Source organism: Nicotiana tabacum, chromosome 7, assembly GCF_000715075.1.
Source record: "Nicotiana tabacum cultivar K326 chromosome 7, ASM71507v2, whole genome shotgun sequence".
Taxonomy (NCBI): domain Eukaryota; kingdom Viridiplantae; phylum Streptophyta; class Magnoliopsida; order Solanales; family Solanaceae; genus Nicotiana; species Nicotiana tabacum.
Genome location: NC_134086.1, coordinates 146,684,618 through 146,707,654, shown reverse-complemented (window position 1 = coordinate 146,707,654; position 23,037 = coordinate 146,684,618). Strand labels below are relative to the sequence as shown.

Here is a 23,037-nt window from a genome sequence, read left to right as displayed (position 1 = left end):
CGACAAAGTTTGAAATCAAAATGGACCCAAATCAGACTCAACTTCGAACTCTTGAGACAAACCTTAATCAGGGTGTTCTGATTAAGGTCTATTAGACCTCAAACCCTTGTCAAGACCGGCCGGATTCCCCAGGTGCATGTGTTCTAAGGTCTGGATTTCCAGATCTGATTTTTAGGGAGTTGTGGGTAGATTCGGACCAAACCAAGCTTGGTTTGGTCACGAGGAAGGTCAGGGGAGTGGCTGATACAAAGATGGTGAGGTTTGGTGTAGATCGAGTTTTGTCTCGAATCTTCAAATCCAGATTCGAGATGATAGGAGATGATTCGAGGTTCGTGGTTAGTGGATTCGTGTTCAGGGGAGTGAGGGGGTCTTAGGGTGTTCAGGGGGTGGTCACCGGCATTCGTGCCGCCGGCTTTAATGGCGAAGGAGACTAGGGCGGCTGCTAGGGTTCGGGGGGTTTCAGGTTTGAGTTTGGGGACGATGAAGGGTGGGGTTGGTATAGGGGGCGCGGGGTATGATAGGAGGCTTATATACGGGGAGGCTGATTGGATTTGAGCCGTTAGATCAGATGATCTCAACGGCTTAGATCTGATACTGAGAAATGAGACGGGGTCGTTTGGTAGTTAAACGGGGTCGTTTGGTTTAAGTAAGGGGTTGGGTCAGACTGGTTATTGGGTCGGGTTTGAACACGGGTTGCTGAAGGGGTCCTGAGCCGTTGGATTGGCCTGGACGGGTGGCTCAGATCGAACGCCTTTATACGGCGTCGTTTGAATTGCTGCTTGGGCAGCCGGTTTTGGACTGGACTCGAGTGTCTGTTTGGGCCTGCTTTGTTTTATTTCTTTGGGCCCAAACCGCTTTTCTTTCACTCTTTTGCTTTCTTTTTTTTTTTCTTTTAAACAAAATTAAGATAATAAAATAGTGAAATTAAAATCAACCACACTGTAACATTTCCACATAGTTATCACAAAAATATTTAAGTAATTTAAATCACAACCTAGAACGAACGATGCACATATATATATTTCGAATTTTCTTTTAATGACACACATATTTTTTGTATTTTGTTTGATAGTGATTAAATGCAAAAATGGACAGACCCACAAATGACTAGCAATGCATGTCATGAAGAATTTGTATCGCGGGGTCATTTGTCACTATTTTCATTTTTTGTTTTCCTTTTGGAGTGATTGCTCGTGAAGCAAAAATCGCGTGCTTACAAGCGTCTCCCCTAGGTGTGGTGTTTGGTGTCTCGTTTTCATTATCTTCCTTACTGTCTTCGTTGATGGTGTTCATGAGGTTGGTTGTGACGCCTATTATTGCTTTTTGCCTTACATCTCCTTTTCCTGCCATTGTTAGTTTGTACAAAGGTAGGAAGAGGTGATTATCACTTTCAAGAGTCTAGAAGAGACTAAAATCTTAGTTAAAGAAATCCCTACAGACGGTGCCAAATTATTTGACCAAAAGATGTTGAAACCTTTTTGATTAAATCAACTAATGAAGATGAAGATGTATATCTCAGCTAAGCATAATAAAATTTAGATTAGAGGATGCAAGGGATGAACAAAGTGAATAATGCTTCTTAATATGTCGTAACAAAACGATTGAGTGTAAATACAATAACTTCGAATGTAGATTAATGTTGTAATGGATGCTATTGACCCAGATAAAAAATGACGTGTGGATTCCTGAACTATAATTAGCAAAAGTTGTCTTTTTCGTCTCCCCTTTTACAAAGTCTTCTCCCTCTATTTATAAGGGACAATCCCCTCTTGAATCCTAAAATGTGTAACATAAAGAATATTCGAAAGTATATTCCTACTGCCTCCTGTTGTGCCTACACTACTACAAATGTCGTACGTTTTCTAACCGTTGTCAGTCATCGCCTTCTACAATGACCAAAGGACGCTGCTTCGTAAGGGCCTCGTCCCTTATCGTATTCGTCAGTGGCCGTGGTCGTCCAAATTTGGACCTATACAAACAATATCTTAGGAGAGATTAAATTATTTATAAAAGAAATTATTAACAATTTTACATTTTAAAAAGCTAGAAAAATAGACTTCAATTAAACATATATAGATAAATTTTTTTTTCCAAAAGGCCCCCGATTAAAAATTGGTTTTAGGGCTACCAATCTTCTTGAGCCGCCCCTGATTTTGCCCAACCCTTACGAAAAAATATTTGATTACTTTAATCATAGAATTATCATGTCTCTCTTCTTACATGTCTCACTAAATTAACGCACCATAATTGAAATAATAAGGACTAGATCTTGAAAAAAATGACATTCTGTTTTTCCTAAGACAAAGCAGAAGCAATAGCAAAGTAGGGTACCAATAAAGGTTGTGGTAGAATGGTAAGTACTCCTTCATTTTTAACCAGGGATCTCGGGTTCGAGCTTTGAGTATGAAGTCTCCTTTGTTAGGGAGTGTTTTACCCCCAATATAGAATTTTCCGGCGCGAATCCGAATTTAGTCGGGCAACTATGAGTTGTCCTTACACCGGGTGGTAAACTAAAAAATATAGCAAAATAGGGTGCCTTCAGCTTCCGGTCATAGACTATTTTGAACGAATAGCAACCACAATTTGGTGAACTGGTAATCATTCAATGCTTTCATGAATTAATTGCAGTGCATTTAGTTGTGGATTCTGTGGTCGCTAGCTTCTGAAAGGACATTTGTTTTCTTGCTAACCATTCAGTATATACAATTATATGAGAGGCTTTAGCCCACCTGTACTGTATCATTGATTGTAATGTAAAATCTTTTGAATATTGATTTCAAACATTAATGTTGATCATTTCTGAGGAGTCAATTAGTCAAGCAAGATTATATAGTGCAAAGAAGATAAATCTTACTCCAATGGGTTCTAGTAGTGATCATCTTGTCTTCACTTTTGATAATTTAAACTTAGTTATTCATTTTTTCTAATACAAAAATTATGGTGCAAGGGGAGAAAGAGAAGAAGAGCGCGAGAAAACAATCAGCACTTCTTATTATGTATTTTTAAGAAAAGGAAACTGTTGTTTTTGTCGTATAGTGGAATGAAAAAATTATACGTATTATATAGTCATTGAGATTTGAGATTGCAATTGTAACTCTACCCCAAAAATAGCCTACAACTCTCACTATTTTTTTCACCCTTTCACATGATTTCATAGAAGAAAATTTCAACCTGACTTTGCTGGGGTTTTATTTTGTGGAACTTATTATTTTACCAGTTGGTCAAGATTGTCTTGGAATTTTGCTCTCAAGAGTAACATGTAACGTACCAATTTATGTCCCCATCATGGGACAATCTTCTACTGATAGGTGTACCATCTTGACTAAAAACAATTCAAGGAGTTGCAAGTGTGTTAGATTTACAGTAGTTTAATCTTTTGTCGACAATTATCTTTTCTAATCCTTGCACTCAACTGTGCCACCAACTATCTATAATTCATAATTTTTTCAATTTCAGAACCGTAATATTGTATCTTTCTTCCTTCGTCCGCAACGGACATCATAGTAACTAAGACGTCACATATAATTCGAATTACATATGTCACGATTTTTTTTTTTTTATTTTCTCTTAACTAGACAATAGTACATAGCAGTGGCAGATCAGCAATTTTTTACACCCCTCCGCTTCAACTCCCACAATGAGCGTAGATGATATATATATATATATATATATATATATATAGACAGATTCTTTGGAGACGGAAGAGGGTTCATCCGAACCCCTTTCGTCGAAATATTATACTGTATATATAAGGTAAAATCTGTTGTTTACCTGCTTTGAATCCCTTAATATAGCCTAAAAGCATAGTTTAGTGGTCAGGGGTTCAAAATCTTTGTATCCTGACTCTGCCACTATATATATATATATATATATATATATATATATATATATATTGGCTCCTACAATTGGTACTATTCAAATTATATGTGACAAATTGAAAATTTCTAAAAAAATATATTTTCTTTATGTTTGCACTTACTATTATGAAAAAATTAGAATACAATGGTACTCTACATTTACTAACTTAAAATAAGAACTCCGCTAATATGAAAAAGAAAAAAGCAAAAACAAAAAAAAAAATCTAAACTGCCTTTCCTTTCCTCTATAAATACCCCCAGTACCCCTGTGTTTTTCTCCACACCACCATAAACTTTCAAAGAAAATGAGTGGAGGTGGAATGGAGTCGATGGCACGACCAACTCCGCCCAACGTTGGCGGCGATGGCGGTGGCACGAATAGCCAGCACAGCACAGAGCGTTGTGGCTATGGTTTTCATATGCCGTTGCATTACCCAAGATACACACGATCAGAATATGAGAACATGCCAGAATGGAAGCTGGACTGTTTGCTTACTCAGTATGGACTGCCCATCAATGGAAATGTCAACCAAAAGAGAAAATTTGCCATGGGAGCTTTTCTTTGGACCTATTAAGAACCAGCAGATTCCCTTCTTCTCTCTATGTAAAACTTTTTATATTGCAGTTTGTTTTTCGTGTATAAAGTTAAAAACTTTCTTTCATAATATGAAAATGGGTTGATCCGTGATCGTATGGTTCAGTTTCTATAAATCTAGTATTTATAATTTTCGTTATCAATATAAGTTTTGATACAGATTAATGACACAACTAAACTTAAAAGGATACTTCAAGAAACTTTTTTTCCTAAGTCAAGGCTCATATATACTCCAAAATCAGTGATCATCACTACCTTCATCTTTATTTTCTCCTCATCTTCTGTCTAGGTCTTTAGTTTTATTTATCTAACATAGTAGAAGGTGCAATTAATTTATTTATATTCTAGCTGTATATAGAATATATAAATATTTAAATACTGATATTCTTTGAGCAAAAATCCATTTATGATACCTCGATGCACCGCTGATCACTGTAAAGAACCCAAGAGTTTGCCTTTATCATACCCCAAAATTTTGTACAAACATTTTATAAGTAACATATTTAACAGTTGTGACCAGAGGAACAATTCAATTATTAAAATGTTAAAATTCGAACCGTAAGATTATGATCCTTTATGACCACCAGTACTGCTACTGTAGACTAGTTGGATGATCTTCCCTATTCTTCAGTTAAGTATGCCGAATAAAATTCTCTAGCTATTGATTTTGTAAACTAAACATCACACACGGATGAATTCAACACATCAAATCAATTTTCAGATAAAGATTAGGTGAAAACTCGTTAGAATATTTGTCTTTGAATTTATGATACAAAAGGAAATGACTCAGACCCGGTAGTGGTGGTACCGCAGGAACACTAAAGATCTTTACCCAAATAGCCGATCATATTCATTATTTACTTTCTCTAGCTATATTGATAGATTATATATTTCTTATACACAATTATATATACATAATACATAAATTATGCATATATTATACGTTCACCGGCTATTTTTAGTTTAAACTGTTGGGGGCGGCTATTTGGGCTAATTCTTCAACACTTCTTCACTTAAACCCGTGTGGCTAGGGGTGTACAAACCAAACCAAACCAAAAAGTCAAATCAAACCGATTAAAAACCCGATTAGATTTGGTTTGATTTGATTTGGTATTGAGTAAAAAAATCTGAACCAAACCGACATATAAATATATAATTTTTATATATACTTTTAAGACTTTTTATAGAATTTTCTTTGAAAGAATGTCTAGAAATATTTACGATTCTCTTATGGGATGTAATATGTAGTTAAATATGAAGTGCTCTATTTTTATTATCTTTAAATAATGGGTTGTATGATCACTTTCTTATCAAATGTTAGTGAAATGCGTCTATCTCTTTGTTCTTCCATATTCATATGTCAAGATTACGGGTGTACATAGGTCGGGTTCGTTCGGATTTTACAATTACCAAACCAAACCAATTGTGTCGGATTATTAAATCTAAAAACCAAACCAAACCAAACCAATAAAACTCGGGTTTTTCAATCTCGGGTTTTTTCGGATGTTTGGGTTATTCGGGTTATTCGGGTTTTTTTCCGATAAAATCTTCGTGGAACAAAACATATATTGTATGCTCAAAATATTTCTTTAATCCTAGTAAGATACAACTATATAAAGTATTTTCCAAGAAAATAATATAAAATATGAGATGTGTCATGGCATTACCCTAAAATATTCAATAATAAAGATAATAAAATTATGTAATATAAATATTGTTTAAAAGCCATAATAAAAATAAACATAATTTAAAAGTACTAATAAGTCATGCTAAAATAAATAGATTAATAAGGGAGTATTATGGTCGGGTTTTTTTTTCCAACACCAAACCATAATCGAATTTTTTTTCTCGGTTTGACTGGGATTACCGGGTTGGTACGATGTGTCGGTTTCCTTTGTATACCCTCAGTCAAGATACCTATTAAACTTATCTCTTTTTCGAATTTAAAGTGGTATTTCGATAATTTAAAATTAAATAGAACATATCATTATATAGGTATCATATTGATTTTTATGTTTAATTATTAAATTCAGTCAACCTTGTACATCAATGAAAAATTATTGTCAAACGACTAAGAAAATTCTCCTATAAGAATATGTTAATAGATCATATGTTTGTCATTTTGTTTTTTAATTTTTATTAAACATATATTTACTTATCAAAAGTTTAACAAAGTATGATTGAAATAATATTCATGTAAGAAAAAAACTCGAAAATCCGACAAAATCGAACAAATCTAAACTAATATAGTTGGTTTGATTTGGTTTTGATAAAAACAGAACCAACCTGATCTATTTCCCATTCACCCTATTTTAGGGGGATTTGCATCTATACCCGCTTTTTGGGTCACGTTTTAACTTGTGCCCGCTTTGCAAAAAAAATTGCAAGCGTACCCACTTTTTCGCGTAACTTCAGCATACGGGGCTGAAGTAGCAAAGGCAATCACGCAAAACTTCAGCATTCTAGTAGATGGGCCTGAAGTAGCAAAGGCAATATGCTGAAGTTTTTTTGTCCTGAATAAGATGCTGAAGTTATTTAGTTCATTTGTAAAAACTTCAACACTAAAATAGCTGAAGTTTTTTTGTCCTGGATTCATTAGTTTTGTCATAAAGCTTTTTCAAAAACTTCAGCAGAAGATGCTGAAGTTATTTAGTTCATTTGTAAAAACTTCACCACTAAATAAGCTGAAGTTTTTTTGTCCTGGATAAGTTTTTTCAAAAACTTCAGCAGAAGATGCTGAAGTTATTTAGTTCATTTGTAAAAACTTCAGCACTAAAATAGTTGAAGTTTTTTTGTCCTAGATTCATTAGTTTTGTCATAAAGCTTTTTCAAAAACTTCAGCAGAAGATGCTGGAGTTATTTAGTTCATTTGTAAAAACATCAGCACTATATAAGCTGACGTTTTTGAAAAAGCTTTCTAACATACTAGATAAATAATCACCTTATTCTTTCATAGTGTATTACTACTATAAAATAATTAGATTGCCAACAGTATCTAAATCATAAATTTTGAAAACAATAAACGTGAAAAGAACAGAATTACGTGGAAATATTCACAAATTATTATCTACTAACTTACGGAATTATTTATAATTTATTTTTAAAAAATTTAATAAACATACTTATAGCAACCATCCCATGAACTGAAGTTTCATAGCAGCACCAACAGCAGCAGAAGAAAGAAGAAGAAGAAGAAGAAGAAGAAGAACAAGAAGAAAATGAAGGAGGAGAAGGAGGAGGAGAAATGAGGCTGAAGTTATTTAAAAAGTAGGTACAAATTAAAAAAATTTAAAAAATTGAGTATAGGGTAAATGGGGGCGACCAAATAAGGCGCCCCGTGTAATTTTTACGTGGTAGACAGCTTAACATTTTCCACTAACCTACTGTTTTCATGGGCCACGAGGGTATCTACTATTTTCTACTTGGGCCTAATCACTAATTTACGCAGTTGTCCTTTTTTTAGGCTATTGTTTAAAGGGAAAACTACGCGACACATTAAATATTTATATTGTATTTATCATTTGTAACTATACTTTTAGCAAATTTATCGTTTGTAGTTATATTTGAATTTTATAGCAAATCCATTAAATAAGAGATTAATTATTTTGAACTGAAATAAAAAAGCAACAAGCTCTCATAGCTTAGTTGGTTAGGGTACTTACTTAGTTAACAAAGGTCTTGAGTTTGACTCTCAACAACAAACATTTTATTTTTCTGTATACACACCACCTTAACTTTCAGTTTGCTCACAAAAAATTAGACTGAGCTTTAACGTTTGCAATAACTTAGAAAATGCAAACAGTGGTCTAATATTTTCTAATAAAGATTTTCAGTTTGCTCAAAAGGAGCGTTGTCTAAAAGAAGACGTCCATCTACTAAATAACTTATAAAAAAGGAGATAACTAACGAAAATTTCAGTAGTCTATCACCATTATCTTTTCAGTTACTATTTTGTGTAACGTGGAAAGTTTCAGTATAATATATTGGAAATTGGAGTATTTGTGTATGAACTTCCATCATATTATATTGGAACTCTAGCATGTTATGTTGGAAGTTCACATGTAAAAGATTTGAACTGGAATATTTTTCGGATTTTGAACAGTATTTTTGTTTAGATTTATCTTTACATGAAAAGTGGATAAATTTCGATTACTTTTAAAAACTTGGTTATTTTTCAATTACTACTTGTAAATCTGGCTATTTTTGAATTTCACCCCAAAATTTACTCTCGTCTTACATGCATTATTTTTTTTCTCCTATTATTCATGTGTTACTAAAAATGTTTTTTCGTCGAGATTTCCGCTGCTATTTTTGTAACAACAGTTTCTCTGGTGTTTGTCAATCATGTATTTTGGATAGAAATTGCAGGAACTGTGTTTGAAAGGAAAACAATGGATTGTAATAGTTGCTAACAATAGCATGCTAGAGGGGGGCATCATCTACCCACCCATAAACACTATTTTTGTACACCCTAACGGGTAGTTTGTTTTAGTTATAATATGCATCCGCTTAACAAAACAAAAAAAAGTCTGCGCGGCAGAGTACAAGCAAAGAAGTTTTGGAGGACATTTGTAATTGTATTAGGAAATTTTTTGAATATGTATAAAGATTTAATAATGAACATTATAATTAAGACAAGTTATGAATAAAGTTGATATAATTAAATTCATAAACTTTAAATCAGACTTGGCATGTGAAGCGGATAGCGGGGCCATTCCTTGCAAAAAAATATGAATATAAGATGTGGTAATTGAGTGGTGAGGGTCTAGCAATGCAATGGCATGTGGTGTGTTGTAGTTAAGATATAGTAGTAGTATTATTTCAATATAAAGATGTGTTAATGTTAGTCGCAATTTGCATGTGGAATTTCCCTATACCAAGTAATCTTGCTCCACGAACGGCCCACCCCACCTTCTACCATTATATGGGCCTCTTTCTCTCAATTTCACTCAAACTTGTCTCCATGATTTGTTAATATTCCCAACAAAAAACAAGAACAAATAATAATAAATAAATAAACGAAAGCAAAATCTAGGGATGATATTCTTGTTTGTCTCAAGAAAAATGGTGTTCAAAATTTGAAGATCGATACTTCTAATTTTCATTTTCATTGTAAATTCGAGCATTGATCCATCATCCATTTAATTTTTTTAAAAGGGTAACTATGTGAAAAACAGTACATGTCAAAAAATTCAATAGTCAATAATATATTAGTAAAATTTATTGAGAAAATCATCGTCGAAACAAAAATGTGATTGATATTTGACTATCTACATGAGATAATGCAACGTAAAAATTGAATAAAGAGAATGTTATCAATAATATGAGCGTAAAATAGTCATCATTAATTATTTTCCGTTATTTTTTCTTTTCCTTTACTTTTTCTATCTTTTTTCTTTTATTTTTTTGATAAAAAAATCTTTTCAAGTGAGATTACCTCGTGATCGTCCAAGGGCTTTAAATTTGGTGACCTTTTTCCCCCTTCAAATTGGTGATATGCATTTTTATTACCAGTCCTATTTCATTAAGTTCTCATATATTATTACAATTGATTAGCAAGTATAACGGTATTCTACCCATGCTGATTTGAAATTTTGAATCTGCCTTTGCTAATGACAATATTTAATTTGTTTCACCCAAATTTGGAACCTAGCTAAGTTTCATCGCTCTAATTTGCTTTTGGCACTTAGGAAAAAGTGTTGAAGACCTAAAGAGCTCGAACAAATCCCAGTAAGGCATTTTAAGACTTATATTTTATATTGTTTCATAGTGAAAAATTTTGAAATGCGGAAAGTTCATTAAAAGACCATTGCCTTCCCTTTGCTATAAAATTCTGGTCCTTTAGGGTGATAAAAATTTACCACAGGAAAAAGATAACCAAATTTTGAAAGAAAAATGCAATCATATCTTTGGGATTACAATTTATTTGTATCCATCTTGGTGTAATAGCTAGATAACTACTCACCTAGATGTATTCACAAATTCAAATTCAAATTAGGTGGCTGCTAATACGGATTGAGGTGTCAATCACCCTTTAGAATCCTTTTCAAAATTTTATGCACACCTTATGTGGATTGACAGAGAAAAAGAAACGACATAATATTCTAGTTCAATTGACGTAATATATTTTGGCCTAAAATATAAAATTTACAAGATAAAGTCCAACTTATCTGTCAAAAGAAACAAAGAATCTAAAGTCCAGCTCCTTTAGCATCCAATTCAATTGATATTATAGAACAAGTGATAAATAATTTTAAATTAATTTATTTATGCATTATCTCTGATTAATCATATAATCTGAGGTTTGATGGAAAAAAGAATAAAGAGTTGGGAAAAAAAGGAGGTGGCACATGGGGTTTCAAAACAACAAAGTTTGATAGACCCCACAATTTTCTCACCTTTTCTATGCTCGCTTTAAAGAATAAAATAAAGAGTTTAAGTTTTATTAACTGATATCATAAAAATTTAGTATAACTAAAAAATTAAAAAATAATTATAGATAAAATTTATGATAAGCACTAATTGATATTTTAATACTAAAAATCATAATTAACTTGTAATAATAGGTCAAAGTAATTGATAGAGTAGAAAAATATTATACTGACGTATATAACTTAAATTCTAAAATACAAATAGAAACAAAAAGAATACTAGATCCTACTAACTAACTATATAAATCTCCAAAGGTCTCAACCAGCATTCCTCACTGTTTTGTTACCAAGATATATTTCTCTCTGGAGTTAGAAAAGTTGGGGAGAATATGGCTGCCTCTAAAATTGTAGTTTCAATCTTGTTGGCCATATTTGCCATGGCATTGTTCAATTTCATCCCTTGTGTTCAAGCTCAAGACTTGGCCCCTGCTCCTGCCCCTACCAGTGATGGTTTGCTCTATCCCCTTCTCTTTTCGCTTAGTATTTAACTTTCGTTTGCTAACAGTCTAAATAATTGATCATAATGAGTTAATTAGTCGAATTTTTTAATGTTAATCGCATTAGAATTACTACATATTGTTGCAAACCATTTATACACCACCAGTGTACAAAAGTTAAACCCTTTTTAATCTGCTATGCAACCCCCCCCCCCCCCGCCCCCAAACTAGCCCCCACTGTGCCTTCTTGTTTGTACAGTCTGCATTTTTTGGGTTGTTTGCCTTGTGAACAGTGGGGGTTTGTAGGATCTGATTTTCACTTCTCTGAAAGGGTTAATTATTTCCTAGTTTATTCAGATTCTTTGTCGGGTGTTTCTTTTGACTTTGAGAAACAATTGCAACATCAAACCCAAAATTATGTAAAGTAGCATAAAACTTTTAAGAATCATATGGATTTACTCTGCTAAGTTAAATGAAGACTTACAAATCTAAGAACGTACTTATTAAAAGTGAACATTTCAACCCAAAACTTGAAACAAAATAGTTGTAGTAGCTAGATCTCTATATAAAACAACTCTTGTGCTTGCTCCTGGTACAAGAGCAACAGAGATAGAGATCTTAGGATAACATTCAGTGGCCTTCGAAATGTACAATTTTACAAGTCTTGATGAAAACTGTATAAAACAAATTAGTATTCAATCTTACACAAGCTGAGTATACTTGGACTAGAGATGCTCTAGCCAGGTTAAATTGGTGTAGGGTAAATCTTTTTGTTATACGACAAATCTAATGTATGTAACTTAATCCTTTCGGCTAATATGATCTGTGGTAATTAATTTGCAGGAACATCCATAGATCAAGGAATTGCATACGTGCTGATGCTGGCGGCTTTATTCCTTACATATCTCATCCACCCTATGGACGCTTCTCCCTACAACTTTTTCTAAATTTATCTCTTAGTATTAGTAAAACCTAAAATTATGTTTCATTTTTCTCTTTGGGACAATGATTGGTCATTCTTCATATGGATTCAATTATCAATCCGTTCATGTTTATTTTTCCAGGGGTTATATATTTAGTTGCCTTTTTCTCATTTCCACTTTTCTCAACATTTCAAGTCTCATACCCGTCTTCTGGGCAGGGGCGGATTTAGAGGACGGAAGTGTTTCGTCCGAACCCCCTTCGTCGGAAGATTACACTCTATATATATAGGGTAAAATTTATTGCATCCCCTTGACACAAATCTAAAGCTTAGTTTAGGGGTCAAAGGGGTTCAAAATTTCTTTTTAAGGGTCCACGCTCGATCCCGTCTTTCCGCACATTGCAATTGTTTTTTCTTTCCACTGCTTGAACAGTACATTACGCAGCAGATCCTATTGAGGCGAATAAGATCCTATTGTTTGCCTTCAACTTCTTTGTCTTATTTAATTATTAAAATAGTTGTTTTTGCAATTATCTTTTACTAATTTATTGTTTATTATTTATTATAATTGATTTTTGTTGCCTTCTCTTCCTTATAATGCCCCTTTTTACTAGTTCTTTTTTTTTTTTTTTGTTTTTTTTTTGTAAAAACAATTACTTCAAAACAAACTAATGTACTATTAGTTTTACACTCTGTTTGGATCATTGTTCCCCGTCGTTTTATAATGTATTGTATTATATTGTATCGTATCGGTTTATGAATATAATATTTGGATAGATTGTATTTGTTTGTTATTGTAAAATAATATTTTGTTGTTTGATTTGACTGTATCGTACTGTACTGTAACTGATAAGTTTACTAAAATACCCTCAATTGTTTAAATATTAAATTTATCAAAAATTATGTATAAAATTAATTTTAAAAAATAAAACAGAAGAAGGCAAAATACCTTAAGAAAACAGAACAAAGGAGCGAGATAGAATAAGGCAAAACAAAGGAGCACAGCTAATTAGAATTGAGTTTAAAGCAAATTAGGAGAAAAAAATAAAACGAAAGGCGGCAAAACACCTTTAACGTTGGTGGCTGAAGTTTTGGGGAAAAAAAGTAGGTTATAGGTTGGAGATTTGGAGTTAAAATAGAAAAAAAAAAAAAAAAAAAAAAGGAAGCTAAAGGGTACAATAGAATTGTAAAGTAATAAGTTAGGGCATAATTGGAAAGAAAAATAGGAAACAATCCCACCACACCAAATTGGTTGTTTCAAAAAAGGGGACTTTTCATTGTTCCGGAATAATGGATTTAATAATACAATACAACCAATTTTAATGAAACAATCAAAACAAACATTGTTTTGGGATAACAATACAATACGATACAATGGGGAACAACCATCCAGCAAGCTGTTAATCCAGGGAGAAATTCAAAAATAGCCGAATTTACAACTGGTCGTTCAAAAATAGTCCAGTTTCAAAAGTAATAGAAATTTAGCCACTTTTTATGTAAAGATAAATCTGAGCGAAAACACTATTCAAAACCCGGAAAATACAGTATATTGTGCTGAAGTTCCAGCATAAATATACTTGAACTCCAGCATATTATACTGGAGTTCCAGGATAAATATGCTGGAACTCCAGCATAATATGATGGAGTTTCAGCATAAGTACACTAGAACTCCATCATAATATACTGGAGTTCCAGCAAGTATACCAGTCCAACATAATATACTGGAGTTTGGAGCACCGGTGCTCCAGTATATTATACTGGAGCCAGCAAAGTATACCGGTCCAGCATAATATGCTGGAGTTCATACACAGGTGCACCGAACTCCAGTATATTATGCTGGACCGATCTCTGTTGCAGCAAAATAGTGGCTATTTTTCATTGACTTGGTAAACGCTAGCTATTTTTGAATGATCAGTCCGAAAACTGGCTATACCATTCTATTTTTACGTTAATCCAACATATCGTTAGCATGAGTTTTGACGATAGTTTAATTCCTATTTAGATTTAATTTTTTTTATAAACCCGTTTGACATTACATTTGGATTCAACAAATTTCTGATGAACCCATTAGATGAAATTTTTACTGTTCACGTCTTTATAATATTGAACCCCTTATTCGGAATCCGGGATCCGCCACTACTTCTGGGATATAAAGAAATGCACCATCTGGAACGCACTGATTATTAATACAAGTAAAAGAAGACGTGAACTCGAGAAAAGTGGAAGTAAAAAAGTAAGGCCATTTAGAGCAGCGTTCTATTACTCTCTTTTTTCAGGTTCCCTTTTTCCCCATACTCTCCTTCAATGCTTTGTACTTAATTATTGAATTGTAGTTGCGTATTGAAACTCCCATGTTTCACACTGTGTAAACCCACCCCCTCGAGCATTTGCAAGCAACCCCACGTATATTATCCCTTAGTTCCCTCCAGGAAGTTTCCTACGACAATTTTTTTTTTTTTAAATCTTACTACCACGCAACACAACAGTCTAGTTTCTTTTGTTTACTAGTACAAAGAATCTGAAATACAGAAGGGTACAGTTGTTATTCTCTTATTATATCTCCGTATGTACGCAATAGGTACAGTGGGAGAAGGGTTGTGAATTTACAAAGAAACTAAAGGCATAAATGGCTGCCTATTTATGAATCAGCTACACCACTGGAGAAACTTCTCCACTTGCTTGAATAAATCAACCTTCAAGCCTCACAGGCAAAACTGGCTAGAAGGAATTACCGTCATGACCCAAATTACTGAAACGGTCAGGTCTTCAGTAGAATACACTTGGTCGAATATTGTCCTTTCTCTCTTCAGCCTGTTATCAGTACAAGTTATGCTAACATCACTTCCCTCATTAGCGTGTAGATCACAGTGCTATTGATCAGCATCTTTGCTCTGCCAATGCATATGCGGTATGCCTATGGCGCAAAGCATATTTTACCACCTCGTAGAAGGAAACAACGATCCCAACTGAAGGACCAGCTCGGGCAACTCGGGGGCCAACTCCAGTGAACAACCCCTTAGCTCCCCCATCCCTGGTTCATGAAAACAATAATTAGCACAGTTCACAGCACAAAGAACTATAAGACAATGGTCTATACGTCCTGAGATACTACAATTATGCTTCAAATCGTTTCCAGTACAAGAACAAATCTTTTAACACTCAGCAAGATGCTGATTTCAGGTGGACACAAGCATATTCCAAGGTTCATCTTGATCAAATGGAACTTTGTGTATCCGCTAAGCATTCTACCCCTTTGTACTAACTTAAAAACTTACTAAGCACCCAGATAAAATAGAATTATTTTTCTCAGCAGCATGAAAGAATCACCCTGTATCTTATAAGAAAAAGAATAAATGGAGACGGACAACACGACGAAACAGGTATTCCATAACATCAAGCGAATCAACTGGATTCATCATAATGAAAGGGTAAGGAAGACAAGGAGCTAGAAATGGTGGAGAGTTTGTAAGTCATCACTTAGTGGGATCTCAGATACTTTTACAAAAGTCGTCTCTTAATGGAACAGAGGTCCCAATACCCATTCTGTCCACAGCTTTCTTCCCCCATACCCCTTTTTTAAAATGAATCACATCCTTCATACATCTACTATCATACTCAATAAAATGTACAATTATCCTATCGGCAATCGGCACCCTAAAGAAAAGGATTAGTTTGTGAAACCAAAACTAATACTACAGTCAATCAACTCATGAGAGCTTATTACTTCTCCAACTACCTGTTGTCAACTAGGTCAAAACATATTGCAGTATCTGAGAAGAGGGGCTGGAAGGGGAGATGGGAGTTGCAGCTGAAGATAAAGAAACAAAATGAAGTACCTCCATATCTCAATCAACGTTTGTCTCGTAGTCATTCTCAGTGCTCGTTCAGGATCATTCTGCAATGTAAAATGAAAGTTCCATTAAACCAACAAAAAGAAGGAAATTATAATAACTAGGTGCTTTTAAAATCGAGAGCACAAAAAAGCGACAAGGTCCTTAGAGCTTAAAGCGAAAAAGCGAGAAATGAAGCGCATGCTAGATAATCGGGCATTCCAAATCACAATGCATGGCTACTTAATGGGGGATTCACTGCAAAATACTAGCTTGGCTCATTATTGCCGAGATAATAGTCTACTTCGTCATATCCACCATGCTTCTTTAAATTAATAAAAATAACAGGCAATGCATCTGACAATCAGTTTCTTGAAAGTTGTAGCCAGATGCCAGTGGAAACTCTAAGCTAATTCGTCCAAATCAAACTCATCAAATAGACTGCCATATCAACAAACAACGGAAACAAAAGGTATGGAGTAACACAGAAAATCTGGGTTAAAAATTTAAGATCTTATATAGAAGGGTAGAGGGGCGGGCCCATTATCCACCGAGTTGGTCCAAAGATCGGCTCCATACGGATTTCTCGGTCATCAAAAAAAAAAATTAAGATCTTATCAGAACAACCAGGATACAAAAATATCTTCAGTAAAATGAGTATCGACAAACCCATCAGCCACCAAAATATGATGTTTGACTTTCTGTGTTAAGTTTATGACTACATTAACACAGGTTTAACATACTAACTTATATTCCTCATTCTTACTTCTCCTTGAACAGAATGACGTAATCGCAAGTCACTCCCTACTGGGAGCATTACAATACTGAATTATCTAAAATTGACGGGAAAAAATGGTAGATCAGAAAGACATGCATATATGGGGAGAGATAAGCAACTCTGCTCCCATGGAGAGCTGAACCGAAGAGCTCCTGTTACGGTGCCTGGACGTGGCAGTTTGCGCAAAACCTTGCTTTGAGATACATCTGATGCAAACATCCCTCTACTTCCAAATGTGACATTAGAAGAGTTCTTTGTAGTTTAACTGCAGTGAATCCAAAATATAAGTTTTTTGTACTTGATATAGTTCCCACTACAGGTTTCATCAATGTAAACCCATGCCTAAGGCAAAAAGTATTACATGATCTTTTTCACTTCGAGATCATGTTTGATCGAACCCAAGACTTATCAAGTGATTGAGGTTAAACGTAATTTTCCACTCAACATGTGACATTAGATCCAGGAAACCCAGAGTTCTACACTCAGACTCCACAGCCAAACTAGAAGAAATTTATTTAGGTGTGTGCACTATCAGGCAGAAATTTCTTTATGTTTACTTGATATCAGCCCACTATTAACTTATTAAGAGGTCCAACTACTCACGTGATCCAAGTAAACTTTTCAATGAGCGATCACACTTTCTGCCAGTTGTTTCTTTTAGGAAAATTTTAGGTGAATGGGAGAAGACCGACCTCTATCTGTCTCCTAGTTCTTGCAACATCTAACGGACACGTTGCAGCAGCTGCAAGACTTCCTGCAATGAATCCAGCGGAGAAGTTTGCACCAAGGACAGTAGTTGCACTTGCTTCATCTCCCACCAGGCCTAGTAGCTTCCTCCTAACCTTCACAAAAGTAGCAAGAGTTCTATTCAATTAAACGCAGAGCGAGCGCAGGAATAGCACGCAGTTATGGGCTAGAAGAACTTACTGGCTCAAGAGTAGACCAGCAAATTGCAGAGAAAGGAACATCACGAGCTAGTTGTGCCCCCAAACCAGTCCAGAGGAGGCGGTAGGTTCGCGTTGCTAGCCATTGGTTGGTGGGGAAGTAATTAACCACAAATGTTAGCATAGCATTAAAAACCATAAAGCAAAGAGCTGGAGCAGTTAAACTTCCATAATTGATACTCAAAGAAATTGAATATTTCCAACGCCATATGCTGTAAGTTACACTTTTAGCTGATTCATTCTGTGTCTCAATAACAACTAAAACTAGAGTGAAGTATTTAAATAATGATGGGATTTAACTTGTATTTCCTTTGCTAGAAATAAGTTAATTGTGAAAGGTTCTAGTATTTCTTAGCAAAAACCTTTTAAGTCAAAGCTTCTTGTAGAATCTATTCTAAAATCAATTAAGGACAAGATAAATTAGGAGAGAACTTCCTCACATTAGCATTATTGGTATGTTGAATTTCCCCATAAATTTACAAAGAAATGAGGTCGTTTAAATAATGTTTTACAAGAAAACCTTGCACTTCAACAGAGCCCCACGGGATCCAAGGAAGAGATAAAAGCTCCACCGTGTGTGTATAGCACGCATGTAATATTGTCACTATCATTGAAAGAGCATAAGATCGCGGTGGGAAGAAAAGGAAACAGCATAAGATGGCAAAAATAGATGGTATGAAGGATAAGACTAATGCTGGTTAAAGGTGGATGGCCCTAAAGAGGATGGAGCATGTAGATCCACATACCCTGCCTGTTTATTGAACAACTTTTATGTACGCATAAGGCAGGAACCTATTCACACATTTTAAACGACTCAAGACTAATGTCTAACCATGAAGAGGGACAGATAATATAACATAACTATGTGCAGACAACAAAAGTAAGTTTGAGGAAGAAGTATTACAATTTTGATAGCTGTTTGCACTATTGACTGGAGAAACGACCCCGACTAATGTCTTCCACACTCCTGGGGGCTTCACACCATTTTTTGTGTCTTTGAAGGCCTATAAGAAATGAAGTTACCGGACGAAGTAAAACTTAGCAGAAAAATAAGGTAGAGATAGCATCTAAAACATACATAACATGATAAACCCAAACACCTAACTAAGTGATGCTGCTCTTCGAAAAGGAAATTAACATTATCTGGTAAGTTCCAAGCACCTCATAATTAGTGATAAAGACAAACATCACACAAAGAAACTAATGTTTCTAAACTACCAATGTAACAACCCTTTAGTTTTCCCAACCAGTGGAACGAGATTTCCATCTTCATCTTTTAGCTTTTACCATAGCTAGCCACTAAATCACAACAGAGGGAAAGAAACATCTGGAAAGAATACAAGCCATAATCCAGTAAAATATTTTTAAAAACTTGGAAAAAGGTTTAACTATCTTCTGGAGCATATAGATGCATGCCCAAAATATGTAATTTCTTTTGATCTTTTTTGTGAAATCAATATTCACATATTTGAAAATTGTAAATTTTACACATCTATCTTTAGTTTTATCCACGAGATTAACTGTAATTCCACGGTAAAATATTTTTAAAAACTGGGAAAAAGGTTTAACTATCTTCTGGAGCATATAGATGCATGCCCAAAATATGTAATTTCTTTTGATCTTTTTTGTGAATGTAAATTCAATATTCACATATTTGAAAATTGTAAATTTTACACATCTATCTTTAGTTTTATCCACGAGATTAACTGTAATAGTGATAAACATCTTCTAGCAGCAAGAGATTCCATTAGCATAGTACTCTCACAAGAAATCGTGTAATGTTTCCATCAGCATCAAGTAGATAATCAGATTTACCTGCATTCGTGTTCTTGCAAGCTCAACTGGATAGCAAGTGACGCAAGAAATGGAACGTGCTAAGGATCCTGCTACCAAGGGGACATATGGTGTAGCCATCGGTACATTACGTAATGTATACTCTTCCATACAATTTCGAAAAATGTCATAAAGAGGTAAATAAATCCCCACCTGCAAAAGGCAAAAAAAACACTTAATAAGAACTATCACGAAACAAAACAGCTGTAAATGCAATTGCACATAACAGCATGCTTCATACTTGAATAACCAGTGAAAATGAAAGACAGATGAATTTCTAAATCGAGACTTACAGAAGGGATTGCCAATGTCAGACTTGCATTAGTGCCTCTCCACAATCTAGTAACTCCTTCCTGCACAAGTTACCTGGGTTAAATAGATGAGACAGTTTACTTTCACAGAGCCAATGAAATGCAGAAATGAACTGAAAGAAGATGTTTAGAGAATCCCCTACTATTCAGGTCCAATGGTTTCTATTTATTTTCTTTTTTGACCTGATAATATTGCATGAATTTAGAACAACTTTGGTGAAGCTGTTGGTATCAGCTTCTAACCAATAACTTCAACACTCAACTTTTTTTTTGAGGTGGGGGGAGGGGGAGGGGGAGGAGAGGAAGGTAGTGACAGCAAACCCTTGCAAGGGTAACTCTATTTACAGAATTATCACCTTTTACATGACCATCTCATGTAAAATCCATAGCTGTTCTGTGAGTACATAACAGATGTCATAATGAGAAAAGAGTTGTCTTGCATGCCCCAGAAAAGTACAGAAAAAGGAACTACAGTTATAAGTTTTAAATTGTTTTTGCAGCCTAACAACAAAATCATCCTCCACACTTTCTTAGATGACTAGTTCATGATGGATATTGATGTGATAGTATTCATAACTTTGAGCGGATTTCAAATAAGACACAGATTTCAAAGCAGAGGATCTCAAACTATGTGTAAAACGTAACTATTATAGTTCCCACAAAAAGTAACTAACCTGACGTATTACTTTATAAAAGACATCAAGTGTTCCTTTATATCTGGAACAATCTGGGGAACATGATGGTTCAGCACCAAGAACAGCACGAGTGCCTGATGAGTTGCACTTCACACCTGTCAGCACCTAAACAAGATAGCAGATGAAAAAATTATATGCTGAACAACATATAGTGGAAACTTAATCAACTTAAGTTGGTCCTTGTAACTTTAGATTGATAATTTAGGTAAAACTAAACACATCTCGCGCACAAAATTTGGGAGATAGCATGAAACACAGCAGGCCAGCACACCTAGTTTCTGCCAGGGTTAGCAGCCTACAAACCATGCCTTTCATCAAAAGTGTCCACTCCACTATCATGAATCAAAACTCTGACAATAATAATTTCATATGGCTCCAAACGGTTGAGCACAAACATGATAACCGAAAGTGCAGGTAGTTCCTCGAGCTTGAAGGAGAATTCCCCATGACGATATAAGTAGTTCTACCGAGTTGATTTAGATAAAACAGATTTTTCCTGCATTGTGGAGTTCTCCTTTTGTTCTTTGTCTTAGTATATTTTTATTTTCCAGAACTACATATTTGACTTCCCATTTATCAAAAATTTTGAAGCATTACAGTGTCCATGTTATACACAAAAACTGGTCAATGATAAGTAGACACCATGGGACCAGTGTAAGGACTAAGACTAAGAAATTCAAAGTGGGAACTAGTCAGAATTAAAGTGGGAACTAGTCAGAATTGCACCATGAGATGTATAAAAGAAGACTTCGTACAAATTAAACAGCTTTATCTTGAATTTGGAGTATCACATGTAATTTTGGGAAGTTGTGGTGAAAGTTAATAGCTTCAACTAGCATAGTAAATTCTGTTAGCCATGTTAATGAGTTTATAAGCATTGTGAAGATCTCCTCTTGTTGCTTACCTTAGAAAATTCTTATTATTTCTGGAAAACATATTTGACTTCCCATTTATAAAAAGAATTAAGCATTCTAATGTCCATGTTTGCCACGGGGAAGGAAAAAAAACTAAATGGATGTGTAGGACACCATGGTACCAATGTAAGGATTAAGAGTAAGAAATTCAAAGTGAGAACTAGTCGGAATTGCATCACAAGATGTATAAAAGAGGACTTTGTACAAATTAAACGGATTTAGGTTATCACCCGTATTGTAAATTTTGTAAGTCATGGTGAAAGTTAATAACTTCGCATAGCATGGTCAATTCAAAATTGAACGAAGGTTGATGTACATCAAGTGCAGGGAACCTACTGTATTTGCATGAAGAGGTCCCAAACTACAAAGGCTATCATAAGGGACACCTGCAGCCTGAGCTTGCAACCTTGTCTGCAAAGCAGAAAGAAAGATGCCATTAAAATTTAAACAGCCTGAAAGAAGTTAAATGACAAGGAAGTAGAGAAGCAACTCAAGATTACAACTTTTGATCTTGTAAGCTGTTCAAAAGGTTCTCCTCGGTACAAATCCATGTTTAAGCACTGATATTTGCAATGTAACAGTGGAACAAACTTTGGACATCACTTACATAAGTTAAATTGGAACACACAACTAAATAGAAATAGAAATTACTATACGATTAAAAAAAGGCAGTAACTTTTAAGGCAACTTAAAAGAACAATATAGGTTTAATTAAAGAATAAAAAATAAAAGGGGGAAAAATTGACCTTGGCAACATCAAGAGGGTTGACAAGGACGGCGGAGAGAACGGCAGCGCCGGCGGCGGAAATAGCTCTCTCTCCAAAACCCAAATTCACATCCGTATAGTTCTCGGAATGTGAAGGCTCAGTTGACGACGTGTCCCCACCAGAAACGGCGACGTTTTTGTCGAATTCAACGGTGGTTCGTGTTGCAGTGGCTGCCCCAATCCATGACGGCAACCCCTGCTTTGTTGATGTTGATCCCACCATCAATTTTATTTTATTTTTAAGCTTTGAGGTTGAACAAATTTTTGTTTTTGTATTGAAATTTCTCTGTCTTTCTGTGTATAGAGGTGGACAATTGAATTTTAACAAAATTTTGGATACTTTTTCGGAAAATTGTAGCTTCCGGGGTTGAACAATTTTTCTTTCGAACGAATGGAAATTTCTAGGGGTTTCTGTAATTTTTCTGGAGGTGGAAAATTGATTTTTTTTTTTATTTAAATATTTTGCATGGAGAAAATGAAATGAGAAGCAAAGTGAATAGGTGGCGTGGCGTGGACACAAGGGCGCCAAGCAAACAGGAGTGGCGGCTGTTTTGGTAACGCATGAGATCACTGCGCACGTAACCTCAAAATCTTTTTTCCTAATTTCTGGGAATTGCGGGCGAATTTTAGTAAACATTCCCTGTTTACCGCGATAATTTGTTTCCCTAATTGAGAGATCTTTTGAGAAAATAACTTTTCGGTAAAAACTTTAATATACTTTACA

General features: G+C 34.7%; 2 protein-coding genes across 4 annotated transcripts; one reads left to right on the top strand and one right to left on the bottom strand.

The window, feature by feature from the left end:
* The first annotated feature begins 11,147 nt into the window (after nt 1-11,147).
* Nucleotides 11,148-12,413, top strand: LOC107759176 (arabinogalactan protein 20). Its single transcript, XM_016577052.2, has 2 exons — nt 11,148-11,333; nt 12,164-12,413. The coding sequence occupies exons 1-2, from the start codon at nt 11,213-11,215 to the stop codon at nt 12,265-12,267; spliced, it is 225 nt and encodes a 74-aa protein (XP_016432538.1). The 5' UTR covers nt 11,148-11,212; the 3' UTR covers nt 12,268-12,413.
* Nucleotides 12,414-14,764: 2,351 nt separating this feature from the next.
* LOC107759177 (mitochondrial carrier protein MTM1) lies at nt 14,765-22,737 on the bottom strand. Of its 3 annotated transcripts, none has more exons than XM_016577053.2 (10): nt 22,294-22,737; nt 21,884-21,958; nt 20,613-20,738; nt 19,921-19,980; nt 19,610-19,780; nt 18,699-18,798; nt 17,778-17,872; nt 17,543-17,692; nt 16,079-16,137; nt 14,765-15,273 (listed from the first exon to the last, which is right to left on the bottom strand). In XM_016577053.2, exons 1-10 carry the CDS (start codon nt 22,534-22,536, stop codon nt 15,120-15,122), a joined length of 1,233 nt encoding a protein of 410 aa, XP_016432539.2. In that variant the 5' UTR covers nt 22,537-22,737; the 3' UTR covers nt 14,765-15,119. The 3 variants fall into 3 exon arrangements, with proteins under 3 accessions (XP_016432539.2, XP_075073935.1, XP_075073934.1); XM_075217834.1 differs by lacking the exon at nt 22,294-22,737 and adding an exon at nt 22,051-22,179; XM_075217833.1 differs by lacking the exon at nt 21,884-21,958 and having other exon boundaries at nt 22,294-22,736.
* Between the last annotated feature and the right edge of the window lie 300 nt (nt 22,738-23,037).

Bases quoted from the DNA above. Each gene is read 5' to 3' on its own strand.
- LOC107759176 (XM_016577052.2), top strand. From the start codon at position 11,213: ATGGCTGCCTCTAAAATTGTAGTTTCAATCTTGTTGGCCATATTTGCC. The intron at 11,334-12,163 runs GTTTGCTCTATC...ATTAATTTGCAG, and splicing joins TCCTGCCCCTACCAGTGATG to GAACATCCATAGATCAAGGA.
- LOC107759177 (XM_016577053.2), bottom strand. From the start codon at position 22,536: ATGGTGGGATCAACATCAACAAAGCAGGGGTTGCCGTCATGGATTGGG. The intron at 17,873-18,698 runs GTAATACTTCTT...ACCAATGGCTAG, and splicing joins TGCAAACAGCTATCAAAATT to CAACGCGAACCTACCGCCTC. The intron at 16,138-17,542 runs GTCGGTCTTCTC...TTTACATTGCAG, and splicing joins GAACTAGGAGACAGATAGAG to AATGATCCTGAACGAGCACT.